At 55.5% G+C, this 26,674-nt stretch overlaps 1 protein-coding gene across 1 annotated transcript in view; it reads right to left on the bottom strand.

Annotated features, from left to right (window-relative positions):
• Nucleotides 1–439: 439 nt before the first annotated feature.
• CFAP74 (cilia and flagella associated protein 74) overlaps nt 440–26,674 on the bottom strand; it is a 67,083-nt gene continuing 40,848 nt past the window's right edge. The window contains exons 18-39 of the mRNA XM_032395383.1: nt 26,207–26,369; nt 17,400–17,476; nt 16,824–16,946; nt 15,511–15,626; nt 13,895–14,023; nt 13,719–13,806; nt 13,065–13,238; nt 12,270–12,403; nt 9,335–9,611; nt 8,028–8,126; nt 6,769–6,908; nt 5,982–6,116; nt 5,703–5,812; nt 5,513–5,568; nt 5,287–5,406; nt 4,905–5,060; nt 3,891–4,020; nt 3,556–3,710; nt 3,224–3,356; nt 2,864–2,994; nt 2,509–2,643; nt 440–2,312 (exon numbers count right to left, since the gene is read on the bottom strand). Coding sequence (XP_032251274.1) covers nt 2,211–2,312; nt 2,509–2,643; nt 2,864–2,994; nt 3,224–3,356; nt 3,556–3,710; nt 3,891–4,020; nt 4,905–5,060; nt 5,287–5,406; nt 5,513–5,568; nt 5,703–5,812; nt 5,982–6,116; nt 6,769–6,908; nt 8,028–8,126; nt 9,335–9,611; nt 12,270–12,403; nt 13,065–13,238; nt 13,719–13,806; nt 13,895–14,023; nt 15,511–15,626; nt 16,824–16,946; nt 17,400–17,476; nt 26,207–26,369 — 2,883 coding nt within the window. The 3' untranslated portion in view covers nt 440–2,210. The remainder of the gene's footprint in view (nt 2,313–2,508; nt 2,644–2,863; nt 2,995–3,223; nt 3,357–3,555; nt 3,711–3,890; nt 4,021–4,904; nt 5,061–5,286; nt 5,407–5,512; nt 5,569–5,702; nt 5,813–5,981; nt 6,117–6,768; nt 6,909–8,027; nt 8,127–9,334; nt 9,612–12,269; nt 12,404–13,064; nt 13,239–13,718; nt 13,807–13,894; nt 14,024–15,510; nt 15,627–16,823; nt 16,947–17,399; nt 17,477–26,206; nt 26,370–26,674) is intronic.

Here is a 26,674-nt window from a genome sequence, read left to right as displayed (position 1 = left end):
ACGACCCTGAGATCATGACCTGAGCAGAAATCAGAGAGTCAGTGTCTTAACCAACTGAGCCACCCAGGCTCCCCTGACCTTTCTCCCTTCCTCCCCCGCTTCCTTCCTCCCTCCCTTCCTTCTTCCCTTCCTTCCTCCCTCCCTCCCTTCCTCTTTCTTTCTCTTTTTTTAAAGATTTTATTTATTTATTTGAGAGAGAGAGGGCAGGAGTAAGAGAGCACATGGGGGGGGAAGAGGAGGGGCAGTGGGAGAGGGAGAAACAGACTCCCAGATGAGCAGGGAGCCCAACTTGGGACTTGATCCCAGGACCCTGGGATCATGACCTGAGCTGAAATCAGAGAATCGGTCACTTAATCGACTGAGCCACCCTAGGTGCCCTGACCTGTCTTTCTTAATTGCATTCAGGATATACTGTCCATGAGTCTCCCCCATTGGAAGGACCTCCTGGGCTTGGCTCTCCTGCCTGGATCTGCCAGGCACCTGCTTTTTGATCTCACTTGATCTTGGCCCGGGCTTTGCCCCGAAGCTGTTCTGCACCTCCAGGCTGTGCCATGGCACCCCAGGGCCCCTCCTGCCCACCTTGCTCCAGCCAGGCTGGCTGAGCTTGGCTGCTGGCCATCCTTCCTCCTCCTCCCTCTTGCCCTTCACTGGATGGAAGGGAGGAGGATGGACAGAAGTCCAGCCACTGCACAGGAGTTCAGGCAGGGCCTTGGCCAGTGAGTACCAGGGCCTGTTAGCAGGAGATTGAGGCCAGGGTTTAGAAGAGTGGCCTGCCCCTCTTGCCCACCAGTCAGAAGAGGAGGCAGGGACCGTGCCCTTCAGGGAGCACCTCCTCCTGGGGCCTGGGTTTGGCCTGGGCTGCTGGAGCCTGCCTTCTCCTCTCATCTGGTGAGAAAGTGGCTTGGGCTATGGCTGGTCAGCCCCAGGAGGGCACAGACAGAAGTCCTGCAGAACTCCACTGTAGAGTCACCGTCACTGGCCTCAGGTTAGGGATATGACAGGCTTCCAGCCATGAAGGGCACCAAGGAACTGGGGTTAGGATAGGTGGTTCCAGGCTGGTGTCCTGAAGCCTGTGCCCAGGGAAGCCTCCAGATGCATCACAGCCTCCATTCTTGCTAGGGCAAGTTGCATGTGCTCTCCTGTTGGCAGGCAGGGCACTAGGGTTGGTGGGCTGGGCAGGCTGTGTCAGAGGGGCCAGACTGGATGCGCTCTGTGGGGACAGTGTCCAGCCAGCACTCTCCGGAAGGCAGGGGCTGGGGCAAGGGCACATTTTGAGCTCCAAGGAGTGTTGTGTGGCCTGTGGGGGCTTCTACCTTGAAGGACCCGTTGGAGCCCAGAAGGCTGAGCCTGGACTCTGTCCAGAAAAATGGAAAATAAAACTCATGCTCTGGGTCTCACCATGGACCCCAGCTAGACACTGAGGGAGGCCCTGAGCATGAGTCCCCCACATTTGTTCCCTCCTTCCTTGGGGTCATCAGGGATCCTGAAACTTCGGAGGGGCAGAGAATCCTAAGGGGTCCCCCTGGCTTTGGAGCCTCCTGTCCCCTTCTTCATCTTTGCAGGGCCTCACTGGGTCTGGGCCTGTCTCAACTCCAGCCTGTATTCCCAGCACCCTGCCTTGCTAGCGGTTACCCCAATGATCCAGGCACCCACCCTCCAGAGAGGCAGAGTTCATTGTTTATGGACTGGTTTGTGTGTGTGGGTGTGGGGGGTTCAGAGGCAGCGTGCTGCCCCCCCCCCCCCAGGGCTCTGTGTCCATCTCTGATTTTGTGCGCATCCCACACTTCAGACCTGTATGAAGAAGGCCAGAAGGTTTATTGACAGACCTGTGGGGGCAGCTCTTCCCCCCACCAGGACTTCTAAAGGCTGGGCAGGTGGCTACGGGTGGGGCTGGGGGTTCTGAGGGGCTCAGAGTAAGAGTAGGTTGTGGGTAGGACTAGCCTTATTGCTGGTTCTGAGTGGGGCCAGGGAAGGGGTGCTCTTGGGCCTCTGGACTCACTGGGTCTGAGGCAGCAGGAAGTGGCCATGCCTGTGGGGCTGGGGTGCCCTGGCCCTGGGGCAACACAGGGGTCTGCACATTGGAACCTGCCCAGCAGTAGATGCCCAGGTCCCAGGCCTGTGGGTGGTTTGGCCTGGTTTACAGACTAGGGGAGGGCTTCAAGCGTGAACAGGAGGGTTTGAGGGGGCTCTGTGGAGAGACTCCTGTGGCCTCAGGGGCCGGTCACCACCTGGGCCACAAAGAGGACCTTGTAAGTCTCCTTCACGTCCCCCTTGAGCTGCAGCAGGGCTGACACCATGAGTGGGTGATCTGGCTGGAATGGGAGGGGGAGGAAGGAAGGAGACCCTCAGCCAACTGGCCCAGCAGACACATGTGTTGTCTTCTGGCCCACTGCCCGCCTCACCTGCCCAGGGCCTACCCAGCAGCCCCCTCCCTGGGTGGGGCAGGGGTGTCATCCCACCAGCCTTTGGCTTTTGCAGGGCTTCCTGGCCAGAGTGTGTGGCACCTACATCAAAATCGGCAGGTGGCATCCAGGAGATGCTGATGGTCTTGGTCTGGCCACGCTCCACGGAGCCCCTGGAGGGCTCGATGGTGAAGCCCTTGTGCTGCAGAGACGTGCCGCTGTCCAGGCTGAACTCGACAGTCTGCGGGACACTGGAGCTGCAGCTGGGCTGGCGGGCCAGGCACAGCTCCCAGGAGGCAGTGGGACTGGGGTCGAGGGGGCTGACGCCACCCGCCCTCTCAGCCCTGACCAGCAGGCTGCCCACCCCGTATCAATCAAGGGGCAAGGCCGGGAGGGGCCCAGGCCGTCCAGGCAGGGGTGCTGCAGAGGGGCTGGGTGGGCCTGGGCAGTGCTGTGGTCACCTTCTTTGGGGACAGCTGGGTGGTCCGGATGCAGCCCACCTGCAGCTCTCGGGTGGCAGGTGGGGCCGGTGTTTCTGTGTCTAACTGGATGTAATCCAGGGTCACCAGGATGGGCTTTGGCTCCTCCGCTTCTGAAGAGAGAGCACCCGGCTGGGGCCAATGGGGTGGGGTGGGGCTGCCACCCAGCGAGTGGGGAGCTGCCTAGGGTCAGCTGGTCCTCAGGAAAGCTCTCTTTAGCATGACCCCACCCTTTGGGCCAGGAATGACCACGCTACCCTTCCGGCTTCCTAGGCCTAAGGGTGCAGGTGGGCAGTAGGAGGGGGCCTCTTACTGCACCGAGCCCACCCCCCCAGGGCTCACCCTCTCTGCGCTCAGGGTCGTAGGTGGGGATCACAGTCAGGGACTCCACAGGCACGTCCAGGGGGTCTCCGCCCTCCACGAACATCATGTGCTCGCGGGCCGCGCCCTTCAGAAGGATCTGGTGGGACAGTTTCTGGGGACAAGGAGCATATAGCATTGTCCTGCGACCCGTGCCCGGGGCTCCAGGAGGGTGTGGGCCCATGGGACCTGGGACAGTGGCCTCTCCAGCTGGCTACACCCCTGGCACGGAGCCACCAGTAGGGCAGGTGGGGAAGGCCGGGAGGGCCCCGGACACGAGGGAAGGGGTCGAGGCTGGGCTGGTGGAGCCACACCTTCTCGAAGAGCATGACCTGCAGCCTGTCGGAAAAGTACAGGCTCTCGTGGTCTGGGCTGAAGGTCACGGTGAAGTCCTGCGCCTTGCCTGGGTCCATGATGCCCTTGACCGGGATCACGCTGAACACGCTCTGGCCGCTGTTGTTCTGAGTGCCTGTGGGCCAGGCGGCGTCCCTGCTCAGCCAGAGCCCCTGGCCCCCCACCAATCTGCTGCCGGCACCCCTGCCCCGGGCCCCACCCCTGCCCGCCGCCCGCGGCTCAGCTCCCACCTCCCTCGGCCTTGCCCCGACGGCCGTCCCCAGCAGTGGTCCCTTGCCTCCGTGGGCCAGCTCACCCACTACTTCAGTCCTCCGGGCCCGAGAGGCCAGGAACTGCGGCAGCCGCTGCTGGTCTTCGCTCCTGGAGCGGGAGAGGCTGTCCAGCTGCAGGGAGAACTGGATGGGCAGCGCGGAGCAGTTCTGCAGCTGTGAGGATAGGCGACCCTCAGCAGGCTACCATCCTGCTGCCCACATGCAGGCTGCTGCAAAGGGGGTCTCAGCTCGCTCTCCCCCAGGGGGAGTCACGCCTCGCTGGGTGTCCAGTCGCTCTCCTGTCCAATCATTTTCACCTTGCGCTCACTGCACTTTATTGAGCTATTGGTTCATCTCGTCCAGCCTCACGCTACCCCCCCTTTCCAGGCTGGTGGGTCGAATCCACTGTGCCTCAAGGTGGGGCAGCTCCGCGGTGCCCTCTGTCCTCCAGAGCTCCCTCCGTTGTCAGGCTCAGGCTAGCCTTCAGCTGAACCAGCATCCTTGCCCCAGTCTCTCCCCTGCCCTCACCCCCTTCTCCTGAGAGTGCCCCCTCCTCAGTGAGACACTTCAGGGAATCCCTGTTCTGGGCTCAGTGCCAGGTCCCGACCTAAGCCAGTGGACTAAGCAGGTGTCCTGTTGGTTGCTTGATCCCAAGGCTGGTGAGTCCCTTAGACATCGGAGAAGCATGGGGAGCTAGGCCTGCCCTCCGGCAGGTGGCGAGAGGCCACAGGGCAGTGTGACCTTGCCAGACACATCTGTAACCACGCCCCACCCCCCACAGCAGCGCCTGAGCTGAGCTCCTCCTCATCCCAGATGGGATGGCTCCTGCCAAGGCCCTGAGCAGGAAGACAGGGAGCACTGAGGCAGAGCAGGTGAGGAGTGGAGGGAGGGGTGCTGGACAGGGTAGTGGAGGTGGCAGCTGCTGGAGGGTGGGGTGGCTCAGGTGGGGGTGGCCTGCACCTCCCCTGGCTCCCCTACCAAGGCCTGGATCCCTCCCCGGGTGGAGCCCCCTCCCAGGAGACCAGGGTAGGCACCAGGCCCCCTGTGATGTGCTTCACCTTGAAGCTTGAGGACACAGACTCTCTGGCAATCACATAACCCATGTCCAGAGTGTCCCCTTCAATGGAGCACGTGATCATGGGCGCCACGCCGGTGCCCAGGAGGGTCAGGGAGAGTTTGCCTCTCTTGGTGATGATGTCCAGTGTCTCTTGGGCCTACGGACAGAGACCACGTCCATTAGCATGGGGCAGACGTCTGCCAGAGGCACGTGCTGGAGCTCTGCTGGGAGCAAGTGGGTCGGGGCAGGCTGGAGCCGACACTGCTCTGAGCTCTGTGGCCGCCTCCTGCTTGCCTCAGAGGTGAGGGCCTAGGGGGACCGGCTGCCCCCGGGGGCCCGAGCACGCGGGCTGCAGCATGGCGTAAAGTGGGCCTGGGACTCACCAGGATGCTCTCGTGGGGAGAGAAGGACAGTGTCAGGACGTGGGTCTCGCCAGCAAGCAGCTTGCTGATGGGGTTCAGCAGGACGAAGGGGCCATTGGGGTTTAGCATGGAGAACTCCACCTGAGGGCCCAGTGTCAAGGAGAGGTGGCCAGGGCAGGACTGCAGCCCCCCGCCAGCTCCTGTCCCGTCCCTGTGGGCTGCCTGGGCTGGGTGCGGACAAGGATACAGCAAGATCCTCCAGGGAAATGTTCTGGATGGAGACCTTTTTTATGCCGCGGTGTCCTGAAATGGGAAGGTGGAATCAGGCTGTAGCCCTAGGCCCAGGAGTGGCGTGTGGGAACCCAGGCGGTGACCGTAGGGGGGCTCAGCCTCTGGGGGGGGGTGTGCATGGGGGGCTGGGCCCAGTCAAGGCTCACCTACAGCGATGTCACCGAAGTTGGAGATGGTTCTGCCTCTGTCGGAGGTCACCACGATGGACGGCGCCACCGCCGGACACCACAGCTCCAGGTACAGGGTGTTGTGAGGACTGGGAGGGGGAGGGCGTGCTGATGGCGCTGTGCCCCCCCTCCCCGCCCTTGTCCTGCCCACTCCAGCCACTGTGCCCTTCCCTCCGGGGCCCCAGATCTGGGTTGGTAGCACAGGAGGGACGGTGACTTTCTGGAAGACACCCCCTCCCTCCCGCCAGAGCACCGCACCTGAAGCTCAGGGGTTCTGTCCCCTTCCTGTCTTTGGGGTCACCACTGGCAACGACACAGGGAACCACAAACTTGTCAAACTTCCCCTGGAAAGATCTGGCCAGGGTGGCCTGGGCAGCCTGGTACTCGTCGGAGCTGGAATGACGCAGCAGCATGCACTCACACTCCTGTGCCCATGCTGCGCGCACCCCAGCAGATGGGAGGCCTGGCCATGCTCTCCTGGGGCAGTGGGGGGGGGGGCACAAGGCCACACCTGCTCCCCAGGGCCCTGGACCAGAGTGGGAAGGGGCCCCAGGCTGTGGCTGTCCTACCCTTCCCTGGTTCCTATGGGGCCTCCTCCTACCCCAGGGTCCTGGTCAGGCACCTAACAAGAGGGCTGTGTTCCTGGGGCCTCAGGCAAGGGTCTAGGATGGGCAAGTGACACAAGCCCCTCAGAGCTCTCCTGGCCTCCTTTTGTACCTGGGGAGGCTGGGGTTGCTGAGCTGGGAATACGGGAGTGAGGGGCAGCAGGGTCTCCCCAGCCCATGGTGTGAGGCTGTGCATAGGGACACGAGGCCCATGGGAATGGGGTGGGCAGATGCCCAGGAAGTCAGAGCTGAAGAGCCCTCGAGGCAGCGCCTGGATTCAACTGTGCCTGAAGCCAGCCCAGCCCTGGACTTCCAGCCACATGGCTCAAAACAGCTCTGTCCCAGGCAGCCTGTGGGGGAAAGTCTCCGTGGGGGTCAGGACAGGGTCTTGTCATATGGGCGCAGAGGGAGGTGGCAGGGTGGTCTTCTCTTGGGCTTACCTGAACTTGAAGTCCTGCTCACACAGCTCTGCAGTCGGGGTGGTCGAGGTCCGGAGCAGTCGGTCTTGGTTCTGCAGCCGCAGCGTGGAGAAGGACTGTTTCCTTAGGTCCTTCCTCTGGGTGGCTGTGTCCTTGCGGAGCTGGGGTGCGGAGAGGCCAGCTCTGCTCAGCCCCGTGGGCACTGTGGCCGCCCCTCGCCAGCTGCTGGCCGCCAGCGCACGCCTGGGCACACTGCCCCGTGCAGGGGCCCCAGGGCCGTGGGCTTGGAGTGGACGGGGACCCAAGCAGCAAGTGGCTTCCTCCGGAAGACTGACCGAAGGTGCAACAGGCAGCTGAGTGTCCAGAGACCCCCATGGACCTGTGCACCGACCCCAGCGTTTGCCTTCACCAGTGGGAAAACAGGCAACAGAGGGGGGGATTCGCCTGGGACCAGGGTCCTCCTTCCTGGGTGCCTCCCCCCACGCCTCACTGCAGGAGGACAAGTGCTTCCCCGTGTGGGCCAGACGCTGGAAAAGTGTGCTTCGCGTCCCTCTGCGTCCCCAGCACTCTAGGCCATGGGACTGCACAGCTCTGTGTGGGTCCGTGGGACTCCCTCTCCCCGCAGGAGCCCACGGGCTGCTGCCTCTGCGGCTGGCAGGGGCAGCGGGCCTGACGCTTGCTGGGCTTTATCCCTGGGCTGACGCTGCCCTTCTTTCTTTTTAAGAAATATTTTTGTTTTATTTATTTACTTATTTATTAAGATTTTATTTATTTGAGATAGAGCACACAAGAGAGAATGGGGGGGTTCAGGGGGAGAGGGAGAAGCAGACTCCCCCCTGAGCAAGGAGCCCGATGCGGGACTCGATCCCAGGACCCGGGATCAGGGCCTGAGCCGAAGGCAGACGCTCAACCATCTGAGCCACCCAGGCGCCCCTCCCTTCTTTCAAGTTTACATTTGTGAGGCCGTTTTCACGGGCTTCATGGTTGTTAAGAAGCCACACTTGCTGAGGGTCATGGGCCCCTTTGCCATTTTATCTGCTCTCCTTCCGTTAAAGCTCCACCTGCTTCTCACGGGAACGCCCCCCAGGGACCTCGGCTGCCTGGTGATGCTGCCTGGAGGAGGAGACGCTCTGAAAGCTGACACCCACCATGCTCCACAAAGTCCACCCAGCACTGCTGAAGGCACTCGGCCTGGCCCCCTGGAGCCTGGGGGGGGGTGCAGGAAGCCACAGCCCCTGCTCTGTGTCCCCACGCCCCTCCTCTTGGGAGTCCCCATGCACCAATTTTACCTCCACTGGTTTGGTCAGGGCCTGGGAGGCTTCCTGGTGGATCAGCTTGCCGGGCAGCACGGGCCGGAACCCCACCTGGATCAGGCACCTCTGCAAGGGAGCCGCCCAGAGGGCAGAGCTGGCCCCTGCTGGCGCCTTGTCCCCCTCAGCACCCACTGAGGTCCCCCCGTCCCCCCTCCCCTGCATGTCCCCAGGTCATGCTGACACTCCTGGCAGGACACCTCCGTCACTTCGTGAAGGCCCTTTCCAGGGAGATGCTCCCTGACCACTGCCCCTGGGGGCTAGGTAGGTCACCGTGCACGATTATCAAGTCCACTCTTACCACGTAGGGCAGGGGTCCTGTGCCAGAGATCCTGATGAACCAGGACCCGCCCACAGCTCACATTAGGCATGCCATGCGTGAGAAAGGAAACTTTGCATTCAGCTGTCAAGATTTGGGGGTGAATTCCCCACCCCAACTTGTCCCTGAGACTGGCACAGCCTACAGGGAGGTCCTGGGCCCCACCGAGGGCTCACTCCCAAGTGTCCCCAGTGCTCAGGACAGCAGAGGTGCCCATACGATGGTGGGGGCAGAGCAGATGGCATGGGGGGAATAAAGGGAAAAGGGAGGGAGAAGGAGGGAGCAGGGAGAGGGAGAGAACGCAGAAGCCAACCACAATACCCCCTTTGGGGACGGGTACTTACACAGTATTTGCTAAGTTTAATAAAATGCATTTTAAATGATCACACAAATTGAAATGCTGCCAGGGCCCAGGTGTGCCCAGCCCCTCACGTGCCCCTCCTCACTTTGTCCTGGCAGGAGCCGCCCTAGCTTTTGAAGGGAAAGATCTAAGCTCCAGGAGGCTGGGATGGCCCTGACCCGGGCTGAGAGGAAGCCCTGCCCCCAGGCCCGGTTCTTTCTGCTCAATCAGGCAGAGTAGGGGCGGGGAGCCCTTGCTTAGCTGAGTGGACTCGCACCCTGCACTTCTGGTGACCAGGCCCTCTGTGCCCATCTGCTGTGAGATCCAGGGCTCTGCACGTCCTCCCTCAGTCCACACTGCCAGAGCTCCCAGGCAGGTGCTTGTGGGGTCAGCCACCCATGGGTGCCCCTGCCTCTGGGGCTTGGGCTGGGCTGGGCCTCTTCCCCCCGCCCAAGCTCATGGGCCACGGAGACCTCCTTGGCCCTGCTTGGGTCTGACGAGGGGCAGAGCTCACCCCCGCCTCTGCTGTCCAGGCTGCGTCGCTGTGGCCCAGGGTGGACAGAGCCAGGCACCCCCAGGGGAGCTCCACCCCCCAGCCTACCTCGGGCCCACACTTGCCTTTCCTGGCAGCACGGTCCCCACCGAGGGCGAGATGGTGATGGGTGAGTCCGGGGGCAGCAGGAACTCAAAGGTTGTGGGCCCCACAGGAGAGGCGTCCTCCGAGCCGATGCGGGGCATGGAGTGGGTCAGTGAGTTCATGCTCACGTGAGAGTTGATGACGTACAGGGTGGCCACGGACATGTCATACAGGGAGGTGGCTGCAAACTTGACCTGGTAGTGGGACAGCTCCAGGGGCGGGTGGACGCCCACAGCCCGGCACGCCAGCTTGAAACACCTGGAAGGGCCGGTGTGGGCGGCTCAGCGGGGGCACAGCCCGCAGGGTCCCTCTGCGCTGTGGAAGGTGGCCCCTGAGGGAGACGGTGGCCTGCGTGGGCACAGCGCCTGGGACCACGATGGCAGTTGTCACAGATTTTGCTCACTACTTCGTTAGTGAATTTTACTGTCTTTTGAAGATACTGCAGACTCCTGCGCGCATTTAAAGTGGATAGCTAAAAATTTCATCCTAAGTTGCTGAGGAGGTAATTTCTGGCTTATTTTGTTAAATATTCATCGACATTTAAAAATAAAATCGATAAATTGCTCTTTAAATATGAGCACAGGAATCTATAAACCCTAGTTAGTTAATTTCTGCCATTATCCTTTAAAGAAAACGAAGAGATGTGGGAGGGTGGGCTTTCCCTCCCGGAACCATGGCTCCGTCTGTCCGCGTCCCGGTGGAGGGCCCCCCGCGCTGCTGAGCCTCAGAGCCTCCTCGACTGGTGCATCTTGGCACCTGGCCGGGTGGTGCCGGTTCCTGTGACCCCTGCTGAGGCCCTACGGCTCTTCAGAGCTGGGACAAAGTAGTCAAGGTGCTCCGGCTGGCAGCTTTCAGCAGCTCACAGGAAAGGAAGCTCTGCCCATGGTGGCCACGGAGGCGTGGGCCTGGCTTTCCACCAGTGAGGCCAGTGTGGCACCCTGGGCTACGACGTTTGAAGATTAATCTTTAACTTTGGCTTATGTTTAGTGTGTTATTTGAGTGTTTTTGGACCATGTGTGATCAGCCTGGTATTTGAATTAAGATAATGTGTCAAAAAAAACAGAACAGATATTTGGTATTTTAACCACTGGAATATTTCCATTCCACATCTTCTTTGGACCCAGATTTCTACTGTGCGCTCTGTGTCGAATTTCATCCTAATTACATACATTTTAACGCTCTGATGTTGATTGGCTATGGTAACCCAGCTGTGATGTTGCTCATACATTGAAGTACTGAAATACATATTTTTATGTCTTGTGACCACAGGCTCTAAATGTGGAACAAAAATCCTTCTGTGTGGCGATATCATTGAGGTTATTGTTAGTATGCGATTAATTGAAAAACCATAAATGTATGAAATGGGATAATCATGACGTACAGAAAATGAGATTTCACTGTACGTGTTTCGGGATGGTGGACGGAGCTGCTGTTCCCCAGCAGGTTCCAGCACCAGGAGGGGCGAGACCGGGGATGGGGCGCTGCCTGGCTCCCCTGCAGGGCCCTGGGGACGGGCGTGGAGGGAGCTTTGCTCCCCAGCATCACTCAACCCTATGAGCCTCTCCTTCTGCAACCACGCCACAGCACCACATGTCTTCCCGCGTTACTTTGGATAGTCCCCCTCTGGCAACTCATTTAGGCCCTCCTTCATTTTGTTGCAAAGAAAGAACCAGAAACCCCCTACCTGTCAGGGGCGGCATCACCAAGGCTCAACTGAGACTTGCCAGATGCTGTGGTTCTTATGACTGGGAGACAGTGGGCTTTACCCAAGAGCCTGATGGGGAACGTGGCAGGGGGGTAGTCAGGGCCCTTGATTTTCCTTGTGGGTTCTAACTCTGCACTTCACTCCCTAAGCTCTTACCACCCGTGGAGTTATTCCTGCTCACTCACAAGCCTGTCAGATCCCAGGCGACCAATGGTCCTGCCCATGGCCACATGCCTGGGGCCAGAAGGGGGTTTGGCCCGTGGACCCCAGGCAGCCCAACACCACCCAGGGCTGCCCAGGTCCCCAGACAGGGCCAAACAGCAACTCAGGCCAGAATGCAGGTGGGAACAGGAGAAGAAAGGAAGGGAAACGGGAGGGCAGGAGGTGGCCAGTGGGGCTCGGTGCCCAGCCGGACACCTGCACAGGATGCTCTAGAACATTCCTCACTAGGGCCGATAATCTCAGGCAGCAACGAGAACAGGCCCTTATCCCGGACCACCCCCTCTGCACCCTGTTTGATTTCTCTTTCTACCACCTCCTCCATCCCATCTGTCAGGGTGGAAATGGGAAGCTCAGGGAGGTCCAGGGACTATCCCCATCACACAGTGCATTAGAGCAAGGGGGGCTCATGCCCAGGTCCTCTTGGGTGCAGAGGGACACTCTGCATACCACACACACACTCACACACAGACACACGCTCACACATGCATGTTCACATGTGCACAGACACGCACACCACACATGTCCACACATGCACACACATCCACACGTGCATGCTCACACACACCCAGGCACCCACATGCACGCTCACATGCATGTTTACACACACACCACACGTGTCCACACGTGCACACCCACACCCACAGTGCATGCTCACACACATTCGGGCACACCCCTCACGCTCACACGCACACACACCTACACACACGTCCACAGGTGCACGCTCACATGCATGCACACACTTACACTGCTCCCATGCTCATACTATCATACACATGCACACACACACACACACAGGGGCGAGCGGGCCCAGCAAGCAAGGTCCCGGGTCCCGGGAGCCTGCACCTGGGTCTGGGGTCCTGGCAGTCAGTCGTGCCTCAGCCCAGCCCCATGGTCTCCCCAGCCGGCAGTGCTTGAGGATGGGGGAGGGGCTGCCACCCCTGAGCCAGCTGTACCCGGCCCTCCACGCGCCCCTTGTCTGCCGGGCTTACCGGTTGATCTCGGACTTGCAGACGAGCTCGAAGTTGTACTCCTTAGCCTTGGTGGGTTGGAAGATCACGTCAAGATGCAGCATTTCTAGTGGCAGGATTGTCCCAAACCCGTCATTGGGCTGAATGTCCACAAACTGGCAAATGGAAAACCATTGATGCCAAAGTGAAAACACAGTGGCGTTTGTGTATGAGCGAGTGTATGTGAGTATCTGGCTGTGCGTGTGTTTGTATGTATGTGAGTGTCAGCATTTTTGTGAGAATGTCTGTCTGTCTGTGATCACATGTGCATATGTGAGTTGTCTGTATGTATGTATGTGATGTGTCTCTGCGTCTGCATGCATGGAGCACACGCATGTCTGTGTGCATCATGTCAGTGTGTTTACACACGTGTCTGCATATATATAAGTGGATGGCAGGGTCGGCAGCAGAGCGGCCCAGAGAGAGTTGAGGGCAGCCTGGTCTGAGCCTCATCTTGGTTGCCCTGCAGGGCCAGGTAGGCAAGAGTTCTGGAAGGAGGGGAGGGAGAGGAGTCTGGAGTCCTGCTGAGGTGTGGGCCAAAGAGGGAGAGACAGGCTGCGACAGAGAGCAGCGAGGCAAGGCGGGGATATGGGCAGTGCGGATGAGGAGGGGGACAGGGAGGGAGAGACCCAGGCGGAGGGGCCTGGAGGTGGGTGTGGGGTCCGGAGAGGCCCCCTGGTGCCGGGCATCTGGACCCTGGGGCGGCACCACCCTGGCCCACCCCCCAGCTTCCCGACTCTGTCCCCACCCCGTGCCCCTCCCCACCGAGCCAGGCACCTTGGGGAGCCCGACGAACCCAAACCCCTGGGGCAGGAGGCAGTGGTTGTAGAGGCTGATTTGTGTCCTGACGGCCTCGTAGACGGTGCAGTAGCCGAAGTCCACGGCTGAGGGGCGGAGCTCCAGGTCCGAGGTGGTGACCACAGCACGCACGGTAAACCCCACCGGCTTGAGCTGAAGTGCACAGGGCGAGCGCCTCCTGGTTACTTGCAGTCTGTTTCTGCAAATGTCTCCACGCACAAGAAAGGCAGAAGCATTGCTTCGACCTGGTGGCCAGACACAGGACTCTCTTTGAAAAGGCCACTTCCCTGTAGTTCCTGACTTGGGAGGACAGGAAAGCAGGTGCCAGAAAAGAGGGGAGGAGCCTCGGGTGGACGCGGTGCGGGGGGTGCGTGAGTGCACATGCGCGTGCACACACATGCACACACTGTGAGTGTGCATGTGGGCACGTGTGGGTTCCGGTGCTGGGGGGACACCCTGCCAGCCCTGCACAGCCCCCAGAGGTCTCTTCCCGATCCACAGACACCCTGTCTCATCGCACTGTGCAGGGGCTGCTGGGGTGGGAGACAGATCTGCTGGTCAGGCCATGGGAACCCGCCAGGGCCCTGCCTCCCCACGAGTGCCCAGCATTCCCGGGGAGAGTCCCACGCAGACCTGGTCAGCCACCCGGATTGTCATTGGGGCCTCTAGGACTCTGCTTTCCTTGTCGAAATACTTCCCTGCATCTTCTGGGAGGGAGTGTCTGAAAGAGAGGATGCACTCAGCGTGGAGGAGGACCCTAAAACTGACCTGCGAGTGGGGCTACACAGCGTGCTCCCCAGGGCGCTCACCGTGGCAGGAACTTGAGCTGCACGGCGTAGGAGGACTGGGCCTGGATGTAGCCTGTCTCCGGCAGGAGCTCCATGTGCTCCCTCAGCTCCTTGCACACTTCGAACTTCAGACGCAGGGCCGCTTTCGACCTGCAGGACACCCGGGGACACCAGACAGCGATGCTGTGCGTCTGCGCCCACGGGACTGACACGCTCCGCACAGCCAGTCCCCATGGGTGCGCCGCGTGCTCGGGGAGCGTTCACAGCCGGCTTGCTAAAGGGTGGCTTTCCTGAGGAGGAGCTCCTACAAACAGAAACCCTGCCATGGAAATACGGCCCCGGTCAATTCTCAGAAACCTGAGTGTTTTCTGGGAAGACTCCTGCGGGGCCAGGCACCGCCCAGTGGGAGGACCTGGAGGGGTGTGGGCACAGGGGTGGGACCCCTGCCTGCCTGGGGCTCTGCCCTGCTCCTGCCCAGGCCAAGGTTGGCCCCAACAGGCCTGGGGCCGCTTCCCTTGGTTTTGTCCCCTCCTCCAACTCTGGGGCAGCGGGAGGAGGCAGTGTGGGCCCCCCACCAACCACGTGGGGTGCCTGCTTCTAGTTAGTGCCTCGGGCTCCCAGGCCCCCATCTGGGCTCACCTGGAACCTTTCCTTTTTCTACCACGAAGTTCCCCCACTCCCCTGCCTTTCAGTCTCCACCAAACCAAGTGTCCTGGCCGACTGTCACAAACACACGCCCTGAGTTTACCCCACAGGCCGAGTGCTGCCCCTCACCCCCGGCCCTCCCCCAGAAAGTGGCTGCCCCAGGCACCCTGGGATAAACTGGCAGAGGCCGGCTAGCCCTAGTTTCCCAAACAAATCCACGGGAGCCCCTCCTGAGTCCCCTGACGTTTGTGGTCCTGAAGCCGAGACAGGCAAGTTCCCCACGGACGCAGGGTCACGGGGGAAGTCTGCGGGACTCCACACCTACGAGCTGGTTCTGCGCTGGAGGTGGCCTGTGAAACCCGGGGGCCTGGCATCAGCAGGTGCTGGGACCAGGCCTGTTTGGGGAACGAGAGCCCCCTGAGCGTTAACCGCGGCATTTGCCTACTTTTCTCCACCTAAGTTGTAGTTCAGTAAAAAGCTTTTAGACATCACTGCTCTGGTATCTGGAAGCCTTGGCAAACCCCGTAGAGAGGAACTCGCTTCTTTCCTCCGGGCTCCATCCACTTTCCCTCTCATAGCTGTGCTCCGGCTTTCCTGTCTGTGTCCACGAGGCGCCGAGGACCTGGGCGCGGAGCGGGTAGCATCCCCTTGTTGCTGGAGCTGCTCACCACAGACCCAGGGGTTGGAACAACACAGACTTATCCTCCTAGGGTTCTGGAGGTCAGAACCAGACACGGGTCCCACTGGCTAAGGCCCAGCTGTGGGCGGGGCTGCTTCCTTCCGAGGCTCCAGGGAGAATCCCTTTCCTGGCCCTTCCCCGGGTCTAGGGGCACCGCATCCCTGGCCGTGCTCCTGCCTCTGTCTTCCCATCTGATTCCCTCTGTGCCCGACTCTGGCCCTGCCACGCCTCCCGTGATGATGACCATGAGGCCGACCCCCGTGGGAGGTCCTCGGCTGACTTGCACACGTGGGTCCCCTGGGTCCGGGCTCACCGTGTGTGCACGAGGACGGACTCCTGGTACAGCCGGTCATACATACACGTCTTCAGATCTATGCTGGGCACCCAGACGGGCACGTCGAGAGCAGCACCCAGGACTCTGAAATACAGCTGAGTTTGAAGGTGCAAAGTCAGCGACACGCACGGTCGGCAAAGCGGGGTGCGGGTCAGTGCTAACGCGGCCCAGCCCCGGGGGTCCTGTAACTCTGAACAAGCATCCGAAGGTTAATTGTTAAACCAGCCACGTTTTGGAGTTCTGTGGCAGTTTTTATGTCATATAATTTAAACAATCCTTTTTATTATCAAAATGTTTAAATATAAAAAGGTAGATTAGTATAATGGATTGTCATGTACCCATCCCACAGCTTCATGATGATCAACATTTTTAGCTGTTTAGAAAAACCCTTTCATTACAGAATAATGCATCTCACAGAGAGACGTACACTTTATAAAACTCTCCCAGCTAATACAGATGGGGGCTCAGAGGTCTCCAAAGGACCAGGGACAGAGGGAACCACTTTTCCCCTCTGCAGCCGCTGGCTCCTCCCAGCCAAACCCTGAGTCCTAGGCCTCAGGAGGTTTGGGGGTCTATGGGGGTCCTGTAGGGACAGCCTGTGCCCAGCAGCCCTTTCGGGCTGGGCAGGGGCCTGGCATGGGAGACACTGTCCTGGGGTGGAGGCGGTGAGCCGAGGACTCCCCACACCTTCCTCCAGGACCCCCAGCCTGGGAAGGGGGCCACCAGCCCACAGGACGGGACTCAAGACACTTAGAACACCCCAGCCAGCAGACCCTAGGCCCCAGGGTCTCTGGGGCAGAGACAAGAAGATTGCAGGATAAAGACAGCACATGTCAGTGGTCTGAGTGCTGGGGAAGGCGCGGAGGGTGTGAATAATGTGAACCACCCAGTTCGGGGATTTGCTTACAGCCTTACACACACGTGCACACGTCACGTCGATAAACTCAGTTTTGCCTTTGGTCACAACAAATACGTCAACAAATTAAACAGTTTGCAGATCATGTTCTCTGAGCAAAATTTAATAAACCTATAAGTAAATAAATTAATAACAAAAAGTAAAGAGTAAAAATGGCAACGACTTGGAAATGAGGAGAGGCATTTCTAGTGATGGAGAGCAGGGGCTGCGTGTGCGTGTGCCCGGACGCGTGTGTTGGCTATGGAGGCTACCATCTGTGCGCCAACGGGCTGCCAGGCGTGGGCAGCGCGGGCAGCTTCCTCACAGGGTCGTGGTGGGGCGAGCGCAGGGGGGCGGGGACCCCAGGGCCCGGCCCGTGCCGTGGTGCGGTACTCACTGTCGGGCACTGCTGATTCTTGAACACAACCTTGAACCTGGTTTGGACCTCTCCTGGGATGACCGGCGTGAAGATGACTGGCACTTTGATGGAGCTGAAGGGGCCAATCTCACCCTCTGTCACCTGCATGGGAAGAGAGATGCCACAGGTCAGTCAGGCTTCACGTTTCTATCAAGGCACTTCCCGTCCTCAGCGCGGCCACGTCAGCACCACCCCTTGGAGGACTTACTGCTCAGCGTCACAGCAGAAGCCCGGCCGTGTGTGCACTTGCTCTCTTGATGACCCGGGGCCCTTGCATGCGCGCACACGCACACACACACCCCATGCTCCCGTGGGGGCGGCCCCACCCGTGTCTTCTCAGAGTGGACCCAGGGCCACTCTGCTGCTCCAGTCCTGCCGGCCCCCGCTTGGGATGGGGGTGGCCGCAGGCCGTCTGGCAGTGCAAGCTGCCCAGAGGCTGCGAGTCCAGACAAGCCTCGTCTGGCCAAGTGGAAGGGCCGCCCTGGGTGGGGGGGGAGCAGGTCAGGAGGGCATGGCTGGAGGAAGGGGGCCTGTGAGGCAGCGGGCCTTGCTAACCTCTCCCAGCGAGATCTCTGTCTGTTCCTCGTTGGGAGGTATGGTCACGACAGTGGTCACGGTCACTCCCTCTGATTCTGGAAGAGAAGCAGGTCCAGATGAGACGGCTGGCTGGGGTCCCAGGGGGATCTGGCCCCTCCCCCTCCGGGACCACCAGCTCCCAGCCAGCTCCCTCCCTCTGGCCCTGCTCTGCAAAGAGGAATGACCCACTGGCATAGGAGGGGCAGAGCGGGGAGGGGCTTCTCAAGTGGACACGGACAGGGGCACCATGGCCTCAGGAACTGCAGACTGGGGGCGGGAGAGGGGACCAGAGCTGCCGAGGCCCCAGCTAGGGGAGGTGAGCTGGCTGTGGTGGGGTGCAGTGGCCTGAGGGCCAGAGCCAGAGAAGATGGAATGAGCCAGACCTTTGGGGGCCAGGGGACTGGAGAGTGGGCTCAGAGGGGTTTTCTATTCAGAGGAGGAAGCCAGCAGAGAGGAGGGCTGATGCAGAAGGAGGGGAGAGGTGCCAGGGTACGGCCTGGGGGTGGGAGGCGTTCCTTGTGGCCAGTGGAGCAGAGGGACCAAGGACTGAAAGTTTACAGTGATATCGCCTTCCAAATGTCAAGTCCCCGTTACTTAGTGTGGCCTGTGCGTGTGCCCCGCTTGGTGGGCTGTGCATGCAGACCCACCCCGTGGCTATCTGTCGGGAAGGCCCCTGAAAGCAGATGCTGATTCCTCTTGTCTGAGAAGGTCTTTCCGTGGGCTTTGCTTGTGAAGACACAGTTTGACCGGAGAGGTGAAGGTCAGCACCCTTCCGAGTGCCGTGCCTGGGCTGCCTGGCCCGGCCACCACGGAGATCCCAGGTGCCTCCGGTGGCCTGCCCCAGGCCCGCCCCTGACACCACGTGTGCCCGGCATGGCCGAACGATTCCCCTACAGGGTAGTGTGCACCGTTTCTGGGTCCTGGGGTTGGTCTGGGCCCCTCCAACTTGGCGGACCTGTCACCCCCCTCAGCAGCCACAACTGTCACCTGGGTGGGGGAGGGGCCAGTCGGCTGCCACAACCTTGATGTTTAAGTCCTTGTCTGCTTCAGGAGTAAGCACTATGACAGCCCAGGCCTGAGCCAGGGCAGACTCTGGGGTCACTGTTTCATTCTGCGTGGATGGTGGTTGGGGTCTCTTGGTGTCCCAGTGTGGAACTGTGCTGATCTGTTCGTTAAGAATGCGGCGAACTTTCGTCAGTTCTAGAATCCGGCTCGTTAATGATTGCGAAGGCTTCCTTTAATCACGTGTCCAGTGTTGTTCCCTGCGATCAGTCATGGGATATTTACTCACTTCCGGGATACGAGTTTAGATGTGTTTCAACATTTTAGAACATTCTCAGCGAGTATGTCATTAAATCGACCGTTTCCCGACTCGAGGAGACAGATGAGACTTCCTCCCTCTGTCCTCCATGGCTTGTACCATGCTTTCATGTCTCCATGAAATTAGTCTGTCTGCAATTAGAAAGCTCCCTGGGTCTCTCCTTAGCAATGTCGCTCTACAGTTCATCCCATTGATTGGGGTTCCCATTTCAATGATCACATTCTTACTTCAGAAGTTTTATTGGGTTCATTTTCCAACCTGCTTCATCTCCTTCTTCGTGATGGTTTTCCATGTATTTAGTGAGCACGCTTACTTTATGTTCAATGTCTGACAATATCAGTATCCGAAACCTGCAAGATCATAGCTCTCTGCTGTTCACGTGAGTTGAATGATTTCTTTTTCACCTCTTTTTATGAAGGAATCATTTACATGCAGTAAAATCCACCCATTTCAGTGTAACCTTCTGCAAGTTTTGACAAATGCATACAGTGTGCATCCACCACCACAGTCGAGACACAGAACAGGTCCATCACCCCCATGCCCCTGTGCGCCCGCCCTTTGTAGCCAACCCCTCCCCCCGTCCCTGGGAGCCACTCATCTGTATAGTTTTGCCCTTCCCAGAGTGCCACGCAAATGGACTCACGATTTGCGGTTTTTGAGCCTGATCTTTCGCTGACCATGGATGCTTCTGAGATTTGCGCGTGTGGCGTGCATCACTAGCTCAGTCCCTGGCGGCAGGGGTGCGCCAGAGTGCTCACCCGTCAGCAGACGCCAGGCGGGCTGGTTTGTGGCAGTTACAAATAAACCCTCTGGAAATGTTCACATACAGTTTTCCCTTCGAATACAGGTTTTCTTTTCTCTTGGTCAGTACCTGGCAGTGAGGCGTCTGGGTTGTATGATGTTTGCTCAACTTGGTAAGAAAGTGTTAAACTCTTCCGAGTGGCCGCACACCAGCAGCTCGGATGGGGTCACAGCTGCTCCTCACCAGCACTTGGTGTTGCCAGCTTTTTGCCTTGTTTTTGGTTTGGATCTAGCCATCCTAACAGGTGTGTAGTGGAATTCCACTGTGGTTTTAATTTGCGGTTCTTTCACGGCTAATGATGCTGTGCTGAAATGGTGTCCACAGATCTTCTTTGGTAAGATGTCTAAGTTTTTTGCTCATTTTTAAAAAAAGCTTTTATTTTTATTTATTTATTTGAGAGAGAGAGCAGGGGAGGGGCAAAGGGGGAGGGAGAAAGAGAGAATCCCAAGCAGACTCCCTGCGGAGCACAGAGCCCAATGTGGGGCTCGATCCCATGACCCTGAGATCATGACCTGAGCCAAAACCAAGAGTACGCTTAACTGGCTGAGCCACCCAGGCACCCTTTCTGCCCATTTTTAAACTGGGTTATTTGTTTTCTGAGTTTTGAAAGTTCTTTACATATTTTGGGCATGTTCTTTATCAGACATGTAATTTGCTAATATTTTCTACCAATCTGTGGCTTACCTTTTCATTCTCTTAGCATTATCTTTAGAAGAGCAGATATTTTTAGTTTTGATGAAGTCCAGGTTATAACTTTCATTTTTATTTTATTATTTATTTTATTTTTTTCATCATGAGAAGTGGATTCCTTCAGCCCCACCCCCTATTTCCCCCATCCCCCCACCTCCCCCTCTCTGGTGACCGTCAGTGTGTTCTCTGTAATTAAGAGTCTGTTTCTTGGTTTGCCTCTCTTTTTTCCCCTTTGCTCATTTTTTTTCTTAAATTTCACATGAGTGAGATTATATGGTATTTGTCTTTCTTTGACTTATTTTGCTTAGCATAATACTCTCTAGATCCATCCATGTCGTTGCTAATGGCAAGATTTCATTCTATTTTATGACTGAGTGATTTTCCATTGTATATATATATATATATATATATAATATATATACATATATTGTATATATATATACACCATTTTTTAATCTATCTATTGGTGGGCTCTTTGGCTGCTTCCATAGTTTGGCTACGGAGACAATGCTGCTATGAACATAGGGCTGCATTATCCCTTTGAATTAATATTTTTGTATTCTTTGGTAAATACCTAGTACTAAAATTGCTGGGTCAAAGGGTAGCTCTATTTTTAACTTTCTGAGGAACCTCCACACTGTTTTCCAGAGTGGCCGCACCAGTTTGCATTCCCACCAACAGTGCACGAGGGTTCTGCTTTCTCTGCATCCTCACCAACATCTGTCATTTCTTGACTTGTTAATGTTAGCCATTCTGACTGGTGTGAGGTGGGATCTCATTGTGGTTTTGATTTGAATTTCCCTGATGTTGAGTGATGTTGAGCATCTTTTCATGCGTCTGTTGGCCATTTGTATATCTTTTTTGGAGAAATTTCTATTCGTGTCTTCTGCCCATTTTTTGAATTAGATTATTTGTCTTTTGGGTGTTGAGCAGTATCAGTTCTTTATATATTTTAGATACTAACCCTTTATCAGATATGTCATTTGCGAATATCTTCTCCCATTTGGTAGACTTTTAGTTTTACGGTTGTTTCTTTTGCTGGGAAGAAACTTTTTATTTTTGTGTAGTCCCAAAAGTTTATTTTTACTTTTGTTTCCCTTGCCTCAGGAGATAATATCTAGAAAAATGTTGCTATGGTCTATGTCAAAGAGGTTACTGCCTGTGCTCTCTTCTAGGATTTTGATGGTTCCACGTCTCACATTTAGGTCCTTAATCCATTTTGCGTTTATTTTTATGGTGTAAGAAAGTGGTCCAGTTTCCTTCTTTTGCATGTGGCTGTTCCATTTTCCCAGCACCATTTGTTGAAGAGACTGTCTTTTCCCCATTGGATATTCTTTCCACCTTTGTTGAAGATTAATTGGCCATGTAATTGTGGGTTCATTTTTGGGCTTTCTATCCTGTTCTACTGATCTATGTGTCTATTTTTGTGCCAGTACCATACTGTTTTGATCACTACAGCTTTGTAATATAACTTGAAATCTGGAAGTATGATACCTTCAGTTTTGTTTTTCTTTTTCAAGATTGCTTTGGCTATTCAGGGTATTTTGTGGTTCCACACAAATTTTAGGATTATTTGTTCTACCTCTGTGAAAAATGCTGATGGTATTTTGATAGGGATTACATTAAATCTGTAGATTGTGGGATACCTGGGTGGCTCATTAGGTTAAGGGGCTGCCTTCAGCCCAGGTCATGATCCCAGGGTCCTGGGATCGAGCCCCGCATCAGGCTCCCTGCTCAGTGGGAAGTCTGCTTCCTCCTTTCCCTCTGCTTCTCCCCCTGCTTGTGCTCTCTTGTTCGTGCATGCTCTCTCTCAAATAAATAAATAAATAAATAAATAAATAAATAAATAAATAAATAAAATCTTTTAAAAAAAGGTACAAAAAATCTGTAGATTGCTTTGGGTAGTGTAGACATTTTAACAATATTTGTTCTTCCAATCCATGAACATGGAATGTCTTTCCATTTCTTTGTGTCATCTTGAATTTCTTTCATCAGTGTTTTATAGTTTTCAGAGTACAGGTCTTTCACCTCTTTGGTTAAATTTATTCCTAGATATTTTATTGTTTTTGGTGCAATTATATGTGGGATTATTTTCTTTCTTTTTTTAAAGATTTTATTTATTTATTTGACAGAGAGAGACACAGTGAGAGAGGGAACACAAGCAGGGGGAGTGGGAGAGGGAGAAGCAGGCTTCCCGCCGAGCAGGGAGCCCGATGCGGGGCTCGATCCCAGGACCCTGGGATCATGACCTGAGCCGAAGGCAGACGCTTAACGACTGAGCCACCCAGGCGCCCCTGTGGGATTGTTTTCTTAATTTCTCTTTCTACTACTTAATTATTAGTGTATAGGAATGCAACAGATTTCTGTACAATGAGTTTGTATCCTGCAACCTTACTGAATCCCTTTAGCAGTTCTAGTTGTTTTTTTGTGGAGTCTTTAGGGTTTTCTATATATAGTAGTATGTCATCTGCAAATAGTGAAAGTTTTACTTTTTTGTTACCAATTTGGATGCTTTTTATTTCTTTTTCTTGTTTGATTGCTGTGGCTAGGACTTCCAGTACTAAGTTGAAGGAAAGTGGTGAGAGTGGACATCCTTGTCCTGTTCCTGACCTTAGGGAAAAAGCTCTCAGTTTTCTACCATTGAGTATGATGTTGGCTGTGGATTTTTCACATAAAGCCTTTATCATGTTGAGGTATATTCCCTCTAACCCTCCTTTGCAGAGGGTTTTTATCATGAATGGATGTTCTACTTTGTCAAATGCTTTTTCTGCATCTATTGAAATGAACATATGGTTATTATCCTTTCTCTTATTGGTGTGACATATTATGTTGATTGTTTTGTAAATACTGAACCACTCTTGCATCCCTGGAATAAATCCTACTTGATCATGGTGAATGATTCTTTTAATGCATTGTTGGATTCGGTTTGCTAATATTTTGTTGAGGATTTTTGCATCTATGTTCATCAGGGATATTGGCCTGTTGTAGTTCTTTTTCTTTGTGGTGTCTTTATCTGGTTTTAGTATCAGAGTAATCCTGGCCTCATAGAATGGATTAGGGAGTTTTCCTTCCTTTTCTATTTTTTGGAATAGTTTAAGAAGAATAGGTATTAACTCTTCTTTTTTTTTTTTAAGATTTTGTTTATTTGACAGAGAGAAACACAGCGAGAGAGGGAACACAAGCAGGGGGAGTGGGAGAGGGAGAAGTAGCTTCCCGCTGAGCAGGGAGCCCAATGCGGGGCTCGATCTCAGGACCCTGGGATCATGACCTGAGCCAAAGGCAGACGCTTAACAGCTGAGTCACCCAGGCATCCTGATATTAACTCTTATTTTAATGTTTGGTAGAAATCCACCCGTGAAGGGGCCCCTGGGTGGCTCAGTCGGTTAAATGTCTGCCTTCGGCTTGGGTCATGATCTCAGGGTCCTGGGATCAAGCCCCTTGTTGGGCTCTCTGCTCAATGGGGAGCCTGCTTCTCCTTCTCCCTCTACTCCTTCCCTCCTGCTCGTGCTCACTCTCTCAAATAAATAAAAAAATATGAAAAAAAAAATAAAGAAATCACCTGTGAAGCCATCTGGCCCTGGACTTTTGTTTGTTGGGAGATTTTTGATCACAGATTCAATTTCATTGCTGGCAATTTGTTCAAATTTTCTATTTTTTCCTGCTTTAGTTTTGAAAAGTATATGTTTCTAGGAATTTATCCATTTCTCCAGGTTGTCCAATCTGTTGGCATATAGGTTTTCTTTTTCTTTTCTTTCTTTTTTTTTTAAAATATTTTATTTATTAATTTATTTGAGAGAGAGAGAACACAAGAGGAGGGGCAGAGGGAGAGGGAGAAGCAGACTCCCCACTGAGCAGGGAGCCTGACGTGGGACTCGATCCCAGGACCCTGAGACCATGACCTGAGCCGAAGGCAGACGCTTAACCAAGTGAGCCCCCCCCAGATGCCCCAGCATTTGGTTTTCATAATATTCTGTTAAATTGTTTGGATTTCTGTGGTGTTGGCTGTTATTTCTCCTCTTTCATTAGTGATTTTATTTATTTCTCTCTCTCTCTCTCTCATCTGGCTAGAGTTTTTCCTCAGTTTTGTTGATCTTTTTTTTTTTTTTTTTTTTAAGATTTTATTTATTTATTTGACAGAGAGAGACATAGTGAGAGCAGGAACACAAGCAGGGGGAGTGGGAGAGGGAGAAGCAGGCCTCCCGCGGAGCAGGGAGCCCGATGTGGGACTCGATCCCAGGACCCTGGGATCATGACCTGAGCCGAAGGCAGACGCTTAACGACTGAGCCACCCAGGCGCCCTGTTGATCTTTTCAAAGAACCAACTCCTGGTTTCACTGATCTGTTCTACTGTTTGTTTTTTTTGAGTTTCTATATCATTTATTTCTGTTCTAATCTTTATTATTTTCTTCCTTTTGCTGGGTTTGGGCTTCATTTGTTCTTCTTTTTCTAGCTCCTTTAGGTGTAAGTTTAGGTTGTTTGGGACTTTTCTTGCTTCTGGAGGTAGGCCTGCTCTAAACTTCCTTCTTAGAACTTCTCTTGCTGCATCCCAAAGCAGGGGATAATTTTTTAAAAATGGATCACACTTTTGATGTCATATCTAAAAAATCTTTGCCCAACACGATTACACAGGTTTTCTCCTATGTTTTGTTTTAGAAGTTTTATGTTTTACATTTAGGTCTATGATTTATTTTGAGTAGTTTTTGTTTACAGCGTGAGGAATGGGTGGAGGTTCATTTTTGGGGGGCATATGTTTATCTAATTAAGGTCCCATTTGTTGAAAATACTGTTCTTTTTTTTCCTTCCGAGGAGTTAGCGTTGCATCTCTAGTGCAGATGGACTGGCCGTATCTGTGCAGGCCTGTTCTGGACTCTGCTCCGTCCCGTCGCGCTTCTGCGGCCTCTGGGTCCCCCTATGCCACCACCACACTCTCGTCACTGTGGCTTAGAGCAAGTCCTGACATCAGGCAGTCCGAGTCTCCCAACTTTGTCCTTCTGTTTCGCAATTGTTTTGGATATTTTAGGTCCTTTGGGTATCCGTACGAATTTCAGAGTCAGCCGTCGGTTTCCGCAGACGTGACTGGTGGCAGTTGTTTGGGGCAGCTCGGTCCCAGGCGCTGCCGGCTGGAGTCTGAATTGGCACCAATGGGTTGAAAAAGAACTTAAGATGAGCGAACAAGAGAGAGGCAGCAAGAATGCAGCGGTGGGCCCTGCCGACATGCAGGCAGGAAGGGTTGTGGCCGGGGGCACGCTGGCATACACCCTGGAACCCCTACTTGTGACTGGGGGCAGTGGGTCTGTGACTCGAGGCGTGTACACGAGGGCGGACGCCACACAGCAGAGGAAACAGGAAGAGCAGCTCACACAGCGGTGTGAGCAACAGGACTCCTGGGAGAAATCCGCTGCTTCTGGATGTGTGTGGAAGGGATTCTGTCCAGGGAGGCAGGGAGTGATGGGAACGGTGCCAACAGGGGAGGCCGGGCCCATGGGGAATGCTCTTCCTTCTCCCGCCGGGGGCTCAGGGCTGCTGGGGGGAGCCGCCTGTTTCTTGGCTCTTCGGTAAAGTGTCCTCACATGTTACCTGCTGCTCGGTACTGGCCGAGCTGGGGGTGGCCCCAGGCGGCCCAATGCCCCCATGACCCTGTCAGCGGAGCTTCCCGGTCTTCCTCCGTCCAGCTGCTGCACCCCTGGGGCAGGGCTCCTCAACTGTCCCAACAAGGACCCCCAAGCCTCCGGTGGCCAGCCTGGTGGTCCAGAGCTGGGAGTCCCTTTAAATACTGTGCTAGCTTAACTGTGACTGCAAATTTCAGTCCACCCCACAACCAGTATTTATTTGAATGCATATATTTCCTTATTTACTATCACTTAACATCAAAGTCCTAGAAAAACACGGCGTAGTCCAGCCCTCTGGCACCATGTGGGCTGGTCAGAGCCTCCCAGGAGGCAGCAGGTGTCTGCCCCCCAGTGCCCAGCTCACCTGTGGGGCGCCCCTTTTCCTGCTCCTTGCTGTCCCGCTTCCCAGACTCCTTCTGGCTTGGCATGTCCGTGGGAAAGGACTCGTTGCCCTCAATCTGTTGCTCAGAAATGCTGGTGATGGTTTTATCGTACAGGCTTTTATCTTCATCTGTGAACACATTGCTCTGAAAAGGAACATGACACTCTTACTAGCAGCTTCCCATTTGCCTTCCCCACTCAGCTGCCCAGACGCCTGTTGCCAGGAGGGCCACGTGGAGAACCTGGCCATGATCCTCCTCCCCGGCTCCCTCTCTGTCCTGTGCCAGGCATGCAGACCACAGCAGCAGCTGGCCCAGGGGCTCAGGGCCCGACCGCCCGTCTCTAACCCAGGTTGGCTCCTTGCTTCTCCACGGGCACTGATGCTGGGTCTTGTGTCCTGCTGTGTGCTGGGCTCCAGCATGCAGCCCGTTCCGCGGTCTCCCTCCATGCT

The sequence above is a fragment of the Phoca vitulina genome, unplaced genomic scaffold (genome assembly GCF_004348235.1).
Source record: "Phoca vitulina isolate PV1807 unplaced genomic scaffold, GSC_HSeal_1.0 scaffold2, whole genome shotgun sequence".
In the NCBI taxonomy this organism is placed as follows: Eukaryota; Metazoa; Chordata; class Mammalia; order Carnivora; family Phocidae; genus Phoca; species Phoca vitulina.
This window is presented reverse-complemented; position numbering and strand designations above follow the sequence as displayed.